Source organism: Girardinichthys multiradiatus, chromosome 9 (assembly GCF_021462225.1).
Source record: "Girardinichthys multiradiatus isolate DD_20200921_A chromosome 9, DD_fGirMul_XY1, whole genome shotgun sequence".
In the NCBI taxonomy this organism is placed as follows: Eukaryota; Metazoa; Chordata; class Actinopteri; order Cyprinodontiformes; family Goodeidae; genus Girardinichthys; species Girardinichthys multiradiatus.
In genome coordinates, this window is record NC_061802.1 from 8,549,078 (window position 1) to 8,565,566 (window position 16,489).

The window sequence follows — 16,489 nt, forward strand, 5'->3', positions numbered from 1 at the left end:
CTACAGCAATCTGCTTTAGGATGCTTTATGAATGCAGTGCAGAAATGAGATGGAGAGCATATTCAAAGCAAGTTGTCAGAATAATGATGTCAGAGCTCCTGTAAAGAACCAGTTGCATATTGTAGTTTTTGTTATCGGGACAACTTTGTGAAACTATTTTCTTTTATGTTTCTGTGAGTGATATCCTTTGTTTGAACAAAAAGGCTGACACGAGTGAACTGAGATAACCTGTCATTGCTGTTTAACCAGTTTAACCCTGAGCTGTGTAACAGGACCATGAATAATATCAGACAAGTATTTACCACTTGAAACATTTCTTTTACATTTGGCTTTACCTCTGTAACTCTAGTTGTGTTTTGCGTTGTAATATAATACAGGTCTTTTTAGAAATAGTCCTATGGTGATGTAACATTTTTTAAGAGCAAAAGGAAAAAAAAAAAAGCTATTTACCACCAGAACCAATTTAAAATGAGTTCAGAACATAAATGTGGTGGGTTCTTTGCCTTCACCAGTAATTCTTGTACTTTTTTTTCATAAGCTTCAGCTTTAAGTCAAGTCAAGTTTATGTATAGCGCTTTTCAGCAACGAGGCACTCAAGGCGCTGTACATAAGGAAAAACTTTACAATGATACAGAAAATCAAATAAAGGTAATTAAAAAAATAAAGAGAATAGAATGATGGATAAGAAAACAAAAGGAGAATTGCACTGAAAACTTAACTAATACTCTTTAGATAACACAGTCAAAGGCCACTCTAAACAAAAACGTTTTTAATCTTGATTTAAAGCAACTTAGGGTTTCGGCGCTTTTCCAGTTTTCTGGAAGTTTATTCCAGATTAGTGGAGCATAAGAACTAAAAGCTGCTTCTCCATGTTTGGTTCTGGTTCTGGGTAGGCAGAGTAGATTTGAGCCAGAAGACATTATAGGTCTGGGTGTTTGATACACTGACAACAAATCTATAATGTATTTTGGTGCTAAGCCATTCAGTGATTTACTAACAGAAGTATGTTAAAGTCTATTCTCTGAGCTACAGGGAGCCAGTATAGGGACTTTAGAACCGGTGTGATGTGCTCCACTTTCTTAGTTCTAGTGAGGACGCGGCCAGCAGCGTTCTGGATCAACTGCAGCTGTCTGATCAACTTTTTAGGAAGACCTGTGAAGACACCATTGCAGTAATCAATTCTACTAAAGATGAACGCTTGAATTAGTTTTTCGAGGTCCTGCTGAGACATTAGTCCTTTAATCCTGGAGATGTTCTTTAGGTGATAGAAGGCCGACCTTGTTACTACCTTTATGTGCCTCTGAAGGTTCAGGTCTGAGTCCATCACTACACCCAGATTTCAAGCCTGAATGGTGGTTTCTAGCTGTATTAACTGAAGCTGTGTGCTAACTTTTAAAAGCTCTTCCTTTTGTCCAAAGATTATTACTTCAGTTTTGTTTTGATTCAGCTGAAGAAAATGTTGGCCCATCCATGCATTGATTTCTTCTAAGTATTTACCCAGCGCTTGAATGGGTTCATAGTCACCTGGTGAGATTGTAACGTATAGCTGTGTGCCTATGTAGACGACACACAGCTTTAAACAACACACAACCTCAGTGTTTCTTATCCCATGATAAAAGTGAAATTAGGTTTTCACAGCAAAGGTGAGCAGAAAACAATGTTCAAAACCAGCCTCTGAAATCTGACTGAAATCAATCATTTGTTTTACCACCGTCTTTCATACAGCTGCTAGTTTTATAATATCTGACTCTTCTGCCTTTATTTTATACATAAAAGGCTTTGCTGAATAGATTTACCACTCTTTTTTGTTCTTTTGTGTTTATTGTTATATATTTCAATTTGGCCTCTCTTCCTATTATTTTTATCCTACCTATTCTATCTGTCTTCCAGGGCCCTTTATCCACCTTGACGCACCCATGAACAACATAACGACGTCGCTGGGTCAAACAGCCGAGCTTCTTTGCCGTGTCTCTGGGAACCCGCTGCCTACCATCCGCTGGCTGAAGAATGATGCCCCAGTGGTGCAGGAGCCAAGGCGGGTCTCCTACCGGTCCATGCCATATGGATCACGCCTGCGTATCCGGAACCTGGACACTACAGACACAGGCTACTTCCAGTGCGTTGCGAGCAACAAGCATGGCAACGTTTCCACAACTGGGGTGCTGTTTGTTAAATTTGGTAAGAACATCTTTAGTGGTCTGTTCAGTGATTTAAAACAAATTCAGTGGCACACAGATATCACTTTACAAAGACACGTTTCTCAGCTGATTCCTCTCTTAGTTGGCCTGCTTGCACTGAGAAAATCTGAAATCAATATTGTTTATCCTGTCATAAAAATCCCCTTCTCTATCTTTCCAGATCCACTCCCTACTCCTCTGTCAGGAAGGCCAACGTAAGTTGCTTTTCTTCTATGCATTTTTCTTTCCATCAATCTGTTCATGCAACATAGACTACAGGAAATGTGAGAACGTAGTGCAGAGGCTGCAAATCATATTGCAAATTATCAGTTTTACAGTTTATAGTAGTTTGAAGAGATTCATGAAGACATACAGTACAGACCAAAAGTTTGGACACACCTTCTCATTCAAATAGTTTTCTTTATTTTCATGACTATGAATATTGTAGCTTCACACTGAAGGCATCAAAACTATGAATTAACACATGTGGAATTATATACTGAACAAAAAAGTGTGAAACAACTGAAAATATCTCTTATATTCTAGGTGTTTCAAAGTAGCCACCTTTTGCTTTGATTACTGCTACACACACTCTTGGCATTCTGTTGATGAGCTTCAAGAGGTAGTTACCTGAAATGGTTTTCACTTCACAGGTGTGCCCTGTCAGGTTTAATAAGTGGGATTTCAAGCCTTATAAATGGGGTTGGGACCATCAGTTGTGTTGTGCAGGAGGTGGATACAGTACACAGCTGATAGTCCTACTGAATAGACTGTTAGAATTTGTATTATGGCAAGAAAAAAGCAGCTAAGTAAAGAAAAATGAGTGGCCATCATTACTTTAAGAAATGATGGTCAGTCAGTCCGAACAATTGGGAAAACTTTGAAAGTGTCCCTAAGAGCAGTCGCAAAAACCATCAAGCGCTACAAAGAAACTGGCTCACATGAGGACCGCCCCACGAAAGGAAGACCAAGAGTCACCTCTGCTGCGGACGATAAGTTCATCCGAGTCACCAGCCTCAGAAATTGCAGGTTAACAGCAGCTCAGATTAGAGAACAGGTCAATGCCACACAGAGTTCTAGCAGCAGACACATCTCTAGAACAACTGTTAAGAGGAGACTTTGTGAATCAGGCCTTCATGGTAAAATAGCTGCTAGGAAACCACTGCTGAGGACAGGCAACAAGCAGAAGAGACTTGTTTGGGCTAAAGAACACAAGGAATGGACATTAGACCAGTGGAAATCTGTGCTTTGGTCTGATGAGTCCAAGTTTGAGATCTTTGGTTCCAACCACCGTGTCTTTGTGCGGCGTAAAAGTGGTGAACGGATGGACTCTACATGCCTGGTTCCCACTGTGAAGCATGGAGGAGGAGGTATGATGGTGTGGGGGTGCTTTGCTGGTGACACTGTTGGGGATTTATTCAAAATTGAAGGCATACTGAACCAGCATGGCTACCACAGCATCTTGCAGTGGCATGCTATTCCATCCAGTTTGCGTTTAGTTGGACCATCATTTATTTTTCAACAGGACAATGACCCCAAACACACCTCCAGGCTGTGTAAGGGCTATTTGACCAAGAAGGAGAGTGATGGGGTGCTGCGCCAGATCACCTGGCCTCCACAGTCACCGGACCTGAACCCAATCGAGATGGTTTGGGGTGAGCTGGACCGCAGAGTGAAGGCAAAAGGGCCAACAAGTGCTGAGGATCTCTGGGAACTCCTTCAAGACGGTTGGAAAACCATTTCAGGTGACTACCTCTTGAAGCTCACCAACAGAATGCCAAGAGTGTGCGGAGCAGTAATCAAAGCAAAAGGTGGCTACTTTGAAGAATCTAGAATATAAGTCATATTTTCAGTTGTTTCACACTTTTTTGTTCAGTATATAATTCCACATGTGTTAATTCATAGTTTTGATGCCTTCAGTGTGAAGCTACAATATTCATAATCATGAAAATAAAGAAAATTCTTTGAATGAGAAGGTGTCTCCAAACTTTTGGTCTGTACTGTATATTGGAACATATGTTATTTGTGGATTTGATTAATTAAAAATATATATTTTTAATATTACCCACTCTTTAATTTTATAAGTGTTTATGGCGTAAATTCAGATTTAATATGAATGTTTGCATCCCAAACCTGTTTTTCTTTATTTTTTATTTATCAGATTTTCTAGCCTTTTTATTTCCTGTAAGGGTTATCCAGCATAAAACCTCTGCCAAGTCCATGTGCAAGTTGTAATGATTTGCTTTGGTGACCCCTGAATAAGGGAGAAGCTGAAAATGACCTATTTATTCCTTAATCCTATGTTTTAATTGATGAAACTAAGAATTTCTAATAATATATGGAACATTTTATTATGATTATAAATTTGAGGTTAGATTTTGGTTAAAACTGTTAAACACAAATTTAACTTTGTTTCAATATTTGTTGTAAAGAAGTAGACCAATTGTAATTTGTTGCAGGAAACTCACTGGTTGCAAGTTAGTTCATCCATGTACTATATAATATGATTTTCCTCTAACTGAAAACATAGTTTAACAAAATGAAAACTCATGTTGAACTGAAGAAGACATAAACCCTGTAATCAAATTCACAAACACTTAATTTAATTCGAAAAGTGAAGCATACATGGGCTGCACGGTGATGCAGTTGGCAGCACTATTGACTTGCAGCAGAAGGTCCTGGGTTTGACTACTGGCGAACACAGGGATCTTTCTGCATGGAGTTTACATGTTCTCTCAGGGTACTCCGGTTTCTTCCCACAGTCCAAAGACATGCCTGTTAGCTTAATTGGTCTCTCTCAATTGCTCTTAGGTCTGAATGGGTGTGTGCATGATTGTTTGTCCTGTGTGTTGCCCTGCGATTGCCTGGCGACCTGTCCATGGTGCACTCTGCCTCTCACCCTTAGACTGCTGGAGATAGGCACCAGCTCCCCCGCTACGCAGTATAGAACAAGCGGGTAAATGAAATGGATGGATGAAATCTGGATGGAAAATGGATGGATGAAATCTGAGGCAGATTTCTGGTTATTCCTGAAAGCTGCATACTGCAGTCATCCAGTCGACTAAAAATGAAAGCATTTCATGTTGTGTTTTTTTTCTTTTCTTTTTTGATCAGCTCTTTAAGCTCACATGGTTCAAATTTAAATGGTGACTGTTTACTCTCAGCTAAAGTTGGAATGTGGATCGAGTAGACTGATGGATGCAAAAAGGTCTGCACACTAGTTTCAACACAGACACCGGTACAAAAACATGATGTCCAGCTTCTAACCAGAGACTTTTTGGATAATTGAGATTAGCAAGCAGGACATGAACTGAAATAACAACAAATATACAATGTGCAGCATGGATTAAAGGCGAGGCTGTATAAAGGTTTCCTACCTGAACTCAGGCTAAAATGTTGCCCCCTGAAATGCTCGGTATCGCAAAAAAGACCCACATCTGTGTCTATGGCTTGGGTTTTATTGCATTTAATAGTAACCCAATTAGCTGCCAGCAGTTTGAACTTACAGAAGAACCAGCCACAGCACTGATTGCTCAACATGAACAGAACAAAAAGGGGGTCTTTAGGGTGGCAAATGAAGCCAAACAGAGAATGTTTTTGGCCATAGAAACACTTTTCTCAGTATGAAAATTCATTTTGAGTCCAGCCATTTTTCCTTTTGCTTTGTTTGACATCTCCTCGGCTTTATTGAATAAAACACCATGACATCTGTCTGTTGACGTGATTCTCAGAGGATCAAAGCCTGGATGATTTTCTCCAGTGACTTTATGCCGAGGCTCGCTGCCATGTTCCATGCAGCGTTCTGCAGATCAAAGCTGCTGGCGTTGATTGGATATCTCACTCTTTCTAAATTCAGCCCCTCATTGAGATAAACGAATACACAGTCATCTACATGCTCACACTAATACACAAGGGTTCCTCCTGTGTGCTTTAGCCATTGCTTTGTTTACTTGTTTTTGATTTTTATACAATTGTCTTTTTTATGAGCCAGTCATGTTTAACTTCTCATGCAGTATAAATAAACTGAAATGGAAACTTGAAAGAGGAGAATATAGAGCCATCTAATTTTAGTTTTAGGTTGCTACTTGATTATCAAAGATGTTTCCAGATGGTTTGAATTTCCCAAGCTTTCAGCAAGAATTCACAGGCACCCTTACTTAACTCCCAGTCATTGTGTTACGATATCTGTATCTCTGCAGCAGAGACCTGGTGATCAATGTCGGCCATTTTAGTGTAAGGAAATTTGTGTTGTGATTACTGTTTTTCTATATGATTTTCTAAAATATTATGCTTTTGTTCAAATGTGCTAAAAATATTCTAAATTAATTATTAGAACCTGTTTTTGAAGTAAGACCATTAGCTTCACTCAGCTTTGCTTGAATATACATGTTTGTATATTAATAATAGTTAGTTATTACTATTATTATTATTAGTAGTAGTAGTAATAGGAATAGTAGGAATAGTAACAGTAGTGGTAATGTTATTTTTTTATTTCACAATTTTAATTCTCACCAGTATAGTATTATTCAATTATAATTTTGTTTTACCTTCAATTAAATTAGGGCTGAAACAATTGATCGGATTAATTGTGATTAATTGATTATTGAAATAATTGCGAACTAATTTAGTAATAATCCTTAACTGGAGTATACAGACTCTAAAATATGCCATTTGCTGAAAAAACAACCCACTCAGAGCGGTAATTAAGCCAAAGTTGTACAAAAAATATATACAGCTTGCATTTAAGATAAAAATCCTTTTTTGTCTGTAAATATGTTCTATCCAGAACTCCTTAAATTACTTAGTTGTAGTTTCACTTGGTTCAAATTCTGTAAAAAGTCTCCTATTAAGCACCTTATGCTATCCAGTTATTAATCAATTAATTGAATAGTCAACGGATTAATCGATTAGCAAAATAATTATTAGTTGGAGCCCTAAATTAAATACATTCCAGTTCCATCCTGCATTTAATACCTTGCACTCAATTTTAGTTTATTATCCCATTGGGCCAATCTGATCCGTTTTCTAAGGAATCCGAGTCACTTGTTTAGGATCATTAGCTTTACAGAGATCGCTCCATCAGAGAAAGCATGTGGCGACAGTGGAAAAGAACGACTCCCTTTTAACAAGAAGAAACATTCAGCATAACCTGCCAGTTTTCGTTGTTTGAAATATTTAAGTCCAAAATCTGATGCACAAAAAAACTTTATTTTTTTTAGCTGCCTTGTGTTTTACCAGCATTAGGATTATAAAAAATCGGACACAGCACATTCACACCCAGAGAGATACTATAAGCTGTTTTAATCAGCCTTAAACATGTTATTAAGTTCAGAGTGAAGTATAAAGGTTTGAAGCTTTGTGAAGATTTGCAGGTAATTGTATGATATTTTGTCATAGTGACCCTTTTTAGCAAAGCCGAAGATCCTTGAGCTGGCATAAAACTTCGTGTTAATTTTTTTGTTTGTAAGCAGAGTCTTGGTTGCACTGCTGTTAGTCCGAACTGTTAGTTGTTGAAGCAGCCCATTCAGAAAACTGCATACATTCTTCTACTTATATTAGTTGCCTGGTACCTGTAGTAAAGAAAAGAAATCTGCCTTTTTGTATCTGCTGCAAAAGAGCTAACATGTTATATTTAAGTGACAATAAAAAATTTTGTTTTTAAGAGTACATTGAACAGACCCCTTACGATACAGTTTTGCCAAAAATCTGAATAAATTCACATTTACCGGTATATTTTCATCTTACCTTGACAAGTTTAAAGTTCCGCACTCACGTAAAGACCATTGTGAGCTCGTAAGTGATTACAGTCATTGCAGACTTCATTTAAACAGACAGCGGCCTGTTTGGACAGCAGCAGAACAACAGCGATATTGTGCTGATTGTCGCTGCTGCTCATCGTTAGTGTCACGCCCGACTTATTAGCCGTAGAGTCAAGTTTGGCAGCCGTCATGAAGATGAGGTCAGCTAATGATGACAAGGGATGACCTGTGCCTGCTTATTAATACCACAGCTGTTCAAGCATCAAAACTCCAACATCTGGTGCAGAACCATAGAAGTTTGGAAATCTACACATTAGCTTTTCACTACTTAAAAAAAAAGAAATTCTTACTTCCAAACAGGTAAACACAGTGACGAACATTTCCCTGGTCAACAAATATTCCTCACAAAGTTTGGAGGAAACTTTTCCCACCACCCACTGTGTTGAACCGGAGCACAAGGCGAACCTCAGGTTCTGTGTGTTGTCTTTGCCATGATCCGTGCTCTGATTTCCATCCCCTCCACACTGGGCTAAAGTATACACTCTGTGGTGAGTGTGTGTGTGTGTGGGTGTTTGTATCTAACCTGAAGCGTGGGTTTTCAAGGTTAGCCGCAGGCAAACTGACAGCTCAGAGGTTTGAGCTCAGAATCCCGGCAGCTTGTGTAGCTTCCTTAGAGTCAATGAGAGAGGCTTATAAAAGCAGATCGTAATTACAGGCATAACAGGGTCTCTACCTAGACTAGAAATGAAGAATATTTCAGTGTGTTATGAGTTATAATAAGTGTGCAGTAAAGAAAACATTTGTATTACCATTTTTAATTACCCATTTATCCAGCATAACCTGCAGCATGTTATTTTGTAGGTTTTAATTCTAAAGCCTAACCACTGTGGAAATATCTGGCACAAATTCTGTGATTTTGTTGTTTTTTTTAATTATTATTTATAAAAAAAGTACTAAACTCTGAAATTTGAGTCTGGAAAAGTATGAAATGTTGACGTGAAAAGTGTGTAGGAAGCGCGGCGCTAATAACAGGCAGGTGAAATCTTCATAGAACCATATAACCTTTAGTAAAAATACCATCGTATCAAAGCATTAATATGAACATCTTTAACAAAAATGTAAAACAGAATCTAGTTGCATTTATTTTAAACAGAAAAGCAATGATTATTTCTACTGCTAGTTGACTAATATATTGATTTATGATCGTTGTAATCATGTTGTAACATTTATTGCTACTATGATACGTACACTTAAGCAAGAATTTTCAATAAATACCTGAAAATATTAGTATTGTTTGCAAGGTAAATTTCTTATTGGACAGAAAATGATCCCTTTTAGCTTTTCTGAGCAACACAAGTTTAACAAGTTTATATCTGCATGAGAATAAGCTGTGTAGAAAGCCTGCAGCTAACAATCGTCATGCTCGTAGCTTGCTAGCTGTACTTTAGAAATGCTCGCAGCTTAACAAGAGTGGCGGGTGGCACTCCTTTAGGTTTTTCACCATCAATTTCCATATTTGTCACAACTGGAACTATTTCCAAACATCAAAAAACAACAAAACATGTCAACTTATTTCAGCCAGCTTAGCAGCAGTGTGCCACAACAGATAACGGAGGTGTTGTGCTCTATGCTATTCTTCACAAGAACAACAAGATATTATAGGTTAATAGCAAATAGGGTCACTCTTGAAGTGGTAGTAAAAACTGTAGTTTAAAGAGTTTAGAGATCCTTGTAGAGACTTAATCATAAATTCCTTCTGTCTAAATTGGGCTGCATTTTTTTCTATACCTATCCAGAGTTCTGTCCAAGGTTAAAAAAAGAAGAAACCATTGATGCCAAAGTTGGAGGGTTAGAAGCAAATACTGAAACCAAACCAAGATGAGCCACATTTCTTTCAGTTTTAGCTGAATAAGTGGATATAGAAAGCATATGGCCGTGCAAGATCTGTCAATTGCCACTGTCTCCCCATCTCTAATTGTTTCGTGACTGGAAAAGGGCAAACCTTGATTACTTTTAAACCAAAACATTGCAGCGAAGTCAAGATTTAATTTGAGGAAATGTTTTGGCCTTTTGGGAAATGTTTGTCACAAACTAGCTCAGTACTTGCTCACAAAAACAGATATCACACCTAAAACAAGTTTAAACTTGTTTAAAGTTATATAGATAGCTGTTTTATTTAGGAAGATTAGAAAGGTTATGGGAGACGTTTAAGCTAAGACAGCAAACCAAGTGTGGACACAAAGAGAGTTAGGAATAAAGCTGATTAAATTGTTCGAATAGATGACCTTTCCAGATATATTTTTGCTCTTCTACGTTGTTTAGTGGTTTCTGAACTAATAAAAACCTGAACCGATCAATTAGGAAGCAACAGGAGCCTGAGCCAAGCTTAATATAAAGATGAGAGATATCAGAAATTTGTCATGCAACGCTGTCAGAAAGCAGCAGAGTGTTTTAAAATCTAGTGATTAATGACATTTCCTTACAGGAATGCCAGTACAGATCTGTTTTCTTCATCAACCAGCAATGATCGATTTCCCATTTTGAAGTGACAAACCACAGCAAGCAAACTGTTCTTAAATGCCTTCTTCAGCACTTGATGTTTTAAAATTCAAGTGCTGGTTGTTTAAAATCAATATTTGTAGAGAACCGCACAAACTCTAAGTTTCTTGGCTAGTTATTTCATTAATAACTATATTTTATTTATTTGTCTGCTTTTTCTTGTATGATGAGAAGCATCAGCCCAATCCAGGTACAGACCTAGTTTAGACAGAAACGAGATCTAAGGATTTGTAAGAATACAATAACAATATCAAAATCTGCCATTGTTGGATTTTACAATTAAAAAATCATGACTGAGCCTTCACCTTAACTCATCTGATTCATGTTAGCAGATCAGGGATTTCATGATACACCCAGCTTCAAATAAAAGAAAAACATAAGATTCCCCTTTTTTCAGTGTTTCACACAAAAAATGTATCTGCATTCATGCATAATTAAAATGCGAAGTAAAGTGATATATGACAAGCAAGTTTTTAACCGTTAATAACCTCTCAAAAGAAACTTTACAGCATAAAATGTGTCCAACAGTCACCAACAAGTACCCAGTAAAAATTTTGTTAAAATAGGAAATGCCAACAATGAAAAACAAAGAGCTGAACCTTGCCATTTTAGTTCTACACTTATCAGATGTTATTAATGGTATTGTTATGTTTGGGATTTTTTGGTCCTATTTTGGTCTAATTACCATAAAACCCCAGTGTACAGTACCACATCATGCAGCAGACACACAGGTTTAGCAACCTCCTGTTTTTTTTTTTTTTTTTTTCATTTTCTATAACTGAAAGTGTGAAGGGAACACTGATCACTTCTTGAATAGAAATGTTTATATGTGTTCATGACACTAACACTGGGTTGCAGTTTTTAGATTGTCTGTATTATAATTGTCCCTATAACTCCTATCACTAAGTAAAGAAATGGACATTACCAGCTTTAAAGATATATGCTGGAATTATTTTTTTTTTAAGTTTTCTTTCTGCTGCTCAACAGGTTTAACTTCATTTTTTTTTTTTGTTTCCTTAAAAATGTTTACTTTCTGGATATAGAAGTTCCTAATCTGACAGCAGCCATAAACAGACTTTATGCAGCACGGCTGCTGATCCTGGAGTCTCTGTCTGTGTTTATAATAGAGGGGTTTTCTTGCTGTCTGAAAAGATTAATACCACTACACCCAGGCTGTCAAGGCTGTTTAAATTTCTCAAAACTTTCCCCACAACGTTTCTCTCAACACCGGCTTAAAAAAGAGCAATTACAAAAATAGCTGCTTTATTATTATTTTTTTTTTCCTATTTTTCCCTCCACTGTGCCTCATCTTCGTCTTCAGTCCACCCTGTTCTGAAGAATAGCGACTGGGCAGGTTTAACAAGGAACAGATTCTCTGTGATCTGTTTTTACTGCATTCTTTTTGTCTCGGCTCCTTGCTCATCTTGAACCTTCGTTTCTATTGCTTCAATATTTCCTGCTTTTTTAAAATACAGCTGGCTGACTTTGATGGGATTTGCGCTCTGATGTTCTTTTCTTAGCTGTTCTACAAACTTTATTGAAGCATGTCTAGCTCCAATTGAAAGTTTCCTTGAGTTTGTGTAATTTAAAACAAGCCTGTGTGTAGTTTGAAAGGTTTTAAGAGCCCGACTACTTTATTTTGGATAAGATGTATCCAAACTTTTCGCTGGTACTTATGTACGTCTACATCTGTGCAACCCAGAAAAACCTTTTATTTACCTTTTTTGTCAGTTTGCAATTCATTTTCCAGTTGAGATCTTGTTTGGGTGTAACTTGACCACTCGGAGCGATTACTCCAATCAGGTGTGTTTAACTTTGATATACTATAAACACACATGTAGTGTAATTCTTCCTCAACTCGTGTGCAAATCGTGTGAATAGGCCCCGCATATCTGCATGTGACTGTGAGGCAAGAAAACAGCCGACACGCCGCAGATGGCTCTGTAATTAGCCAGCTGTCAACACAGTGTATTAAATTGACCTTGGAGCACATGTGCCCAGCTCACCGACGTTCCAATTATGCAGTCAGAGATTCAAAACGTTAGAAAAAATTAAAGAGCAGCATGGCTTTTCATGCACAGGGTTGTAGCCCGTATGTCTTCACCTTCTGCAGTTGTGGGGTTGATTGACAAATTACCCCAAGGAAGTAGTTTCTCAAATGTGTGATGATTTAAAAATGTCATCTTCAAGTTTGATCAGACTTGCCTGAGGATATTTCACCTACATGTGTGCAGTATTCAAATATCATAGGTGATTTATTCCTGAATACTGCCTTTCTTGTAGCTACAATGTCTGTGCAATTAACCTATGATTTATTAAGACTGGTAATTGGACCATAAACGAGCCTTCTGGGTCTGTTGTGAAATTGTAGGGTGATAAAGAGATACCATCAAAGGGCTTAAAGATCAGCAAATTATCCTAAATGAAGCCACAATTTGGCTTTGCTGAGTGGAGCCACCCCCCTCAAGATCTGCAACTCAAAGCAAGCCAGACGTTTACTGCCATTTCAGCTAAAGTTTACCACAAATAATGTTTAACCACAAAAAACAATTTAAACAATGTTAGTAGAAGAATTTCCTCTCTATATAAGGTGTTAATGAAACTTTCATATTTATTGAGCCTAGAGGCACTTTTAGCTCAGAACTAACATATTTTCTTAAATTCCTCCTCAACACCTGGAATACTTTGTTGTGCAACATTCATTATTTCCACCCCTCTTCACATAACAAGCTGCAAGCACCTTAAAGTTATAGTTTGTATGCTTTTAAATTTAACTGTTAGTGGGTTGCTAGGAGCAGTTAATAGCATATTTTTTTTCTAACTGGATCTAAAATGGCTCCTTGCCATTTCTCTGTGACTAAAGTTTTTTAATACTGACTCTGGTCTTAGAAGTCTATTGTTATTTACACTACATTCCTTTGCAATATTTGTTTTAGGTTAAACAAGTGCTGCCAAACAATGTGTTGAGCATGTCCCCGGGTGAAATTTCCCCCCTTCAGCAGTTTCTACCCATTTGTACCCATGTTTTGTCCTTTTGACCATTCCTACACCGATGTTGTACCTGGAAACAATCCATGCCAAAAAATATTATTTGTAGTTATAAAAATTCAAAAAATGTGGAGATAAACAGTAATATAAATGCTCAAATCTCAGGTAAGATTTAATTCAATTTTATGTTATCAGAAAATATTTTATTAAAGTAGCTTCCCTGATCAACCCAAAATAACTCATAAATGGCCTCCTGCTGATGGATACTATTTATCAGACTCACATAACCGCATTTCCTTGTGGGTGCATATGAGTAGAATATAGAAAATTGCTGTAAATTGTTGGGTATCAAAGCAGGTACAAAACGTCTCCCTGGTGGTTACGAATTAACACATGACTGGGACGACATGTCCTGCAGTGGATGGTATCTGAAAAAGTCTTGTGCGCATTGAAAAAAACCTACAAAAGCACAAAAGGGTGAAGGTTTAGACAAACCAGTATGTATATAGTAGTATAAAGTGTACCTGACCACAGTTGCTATGTAAAGAAAAAATTCTGTACTGGGATAGAAAATCACTTCGCAGGAAATACTATTACTATTGGATCTTGGATGAACATGTTCTTTAGGGGAGATAACTATGCAATTCTTTGTTGGTGCAAATCTTTGTTTTCATCAACGGGGCCAGTCATGAGAGGTTTTGCACCAACCCTGACTCAATGCATGCCCACTTTAGGGACAAATCATACCTGTATGAGTAGCCATAAGATAAAACAATTTTCTATTATCTACTCTTGATCTACTGTAAAGAAATATGGGTTGTAAACTCACCAAGGCCTAACTGGCCCGCAGTCATTCTATGCACACAGCCGCTAACGTGAAAGAAAGGCCAGTTTTAAGATCTCTGTTATTTGACCCGTGTCTCTAAGCTGAGGTTGTTAAGACAACTATCCGCTGCAGCAGCTGGACTCGTCTCACAAGATCTTTGGAGCTGAAGATTTTTATCAAATATCATTGTAAGTTTCTTTTTCACAGCATAAAAGGAAGAATGTTCACTTACTGCTACATGCGTATGGATATGGAGCTAATGGTTAGGCCACCAAAACCCAAATAGGAAATACACATCATGACTCTATTCATCTGTAAGGAAACCCACATCTAAAACATACAGAGTGATGTATCTTGTTTCTTTAATCATACAATACATTTAAAAGCAATTGGCTATGGTATTCTCAGAAGTCACTAAAAAAATAGTCCCGGTATCCCCGTAAGACAACTTACCCAGCCTTTTACAGTGTTTTTATCTGTGTAAAATCTGAGATGACACAAAACGTATCCTTTAGTCTGAGATAGATACAGTTGTAATCCAAGTCCACCTTTTAAAAACCAGTCTCTTGACCCACTCAACAACCCCTTAGCCCACAGCATAGAGTGGGTGCTGTTTTTGGTCACAATGGGCTCTTAAATCAGACCTAGAACTTGTGTGTGCTGTATTGAGAAACTCTGGATTTCGGTTTCACTCCCGCTCACCTCAGAGCCAGTGTCAACACCGCTGTGGTTCTCAGATGTTGGCCAGGAGAGATGATGATTTGCTCCACGCCATAAGTGCTGCAGCCATTCTGGCCGAGGGCGGATGACGGCCCGCTCAGTTTCAGAAAGTATTCCTTGCCAAATGCTGACCCACTTTAGCAGCACTTCATGTGACTTGTACAGTTCTCCAAACTTATGTCACTTGAAAAAAAATGTTTAACTCATACTACACTGATAAAACAAACTGTTAGAATTTAACTAAATAAACTGATAAAACAATTTTCATTCATTTTCTCAATAATCAAGATTCCAAGTAGAAGTTGTAGGAGGAAGGAAACAGTTTAGCAAGTTTTAGTTTAGCACTTCAATTATTGGGACTCAAATGCTGATCTATTCTAAAAGACTGCACCAAAATGACCATGAACCAACGTTTTGGCCTTTGTTCACCAGAGGCGTTTGCTCTCCTGTCAACTTCAGTTGACCACCTGGATTGTATTATTTAGACAATGTAGAGCAGTTTCTTGAACCAATAGGCTGTGTTCTCAAAATAATATTTTTATGAGTGTTATGCTGCTGTTCAGGTTATATGAAAGCAATCTATAGCCGAAGTAGATCCCCCTTTATGTGATAGATTAAGAGATCATGAAGGTGAACAATTGTCTGCCTTTTTAATTTAAAATCCATAAATATTCAGGTGTTTTTTGCAGAAATACACCTTGTTTGGTAATCCTGAAAGGAATCTGAAACTAGTTTTATCTTGTAAAAGATTATATATGGAAAGATTAATCGTGTTAACACTGTATAAGAGAAATACATTTGTTTTTCTTGTAAATTAGTAATTATTCTTTATCTCATTTTCTTTAGTTTTAGTTAACAGTGAGTAGACATTGAATACTACATTTATTTTACAAGTTTATTCCATCAATTAATATTAGCTCCTAAATATAATAATTAGGTTTAAGTGCTAAATTCTGGAAATGTTCAAGAACTAATCAGTTGTGATACTGATTGGATTTTTTTACCTAATGAGACATTAAAATCATTTTAAGTAGTGAAGTGACTTAGTTTGCTACACAAACTAATTGGGCTGATTAAAATTTAAAATAATTTCAGTGGCTAATATGTACAGTATTACACTTCGAAACTCCTTCAAGTGTATCGAGCTTTCTAATGATGATGTTTGTGAGACCAAACATGAAAAATAATTCAACTTTACATGTAAAACAATAAACTATTTTGCTTAAATTACATATATCCTGCTTTTCTGAGAAGCAGAGACACCCTGCTGGCACTGTTTCACCCTCAATGTGTTTTACTTTGCACATCCGGAGCAGACTGCGCCGTCTCACCACAAGCCTTTATACATGAATCACAGAACTGGAGAACTTTGCACACAGTCACTCTTACAAACTCGTTCCCTCACACATGTTTGGTTAAATCCTCTGTGGGGCTTAATTGCCGTCTTGTTATGGATTCTT

General features: G+C 37.4%; 1 protein-coding gene across 1 annotated transcript in view; it reads left to right on the top strand.

The window, feature by feature from the left end:
• Positions 1-16,489, top strand: part of ror1 (receptor tyrosine kinase-like orphan receptor 1) — a 172,253-nt gene that overhangs the window by 121,636 nt on the left and 34,128 nt on the right. The window contains exons 3-4 of the mRNA XM_047375899.1: positions 1,891-2,178; positions 2,359-2,392. Of these exons, the coding sequence (XP_047231855.1) occupies positions 1,891-2,178; positions 2,359-2,392 (322 nt within the window). The remainder of the gene's footprint in view (positions 1-1,890; positions 2,179-2,358; positions 2,393-16,489) is intronic.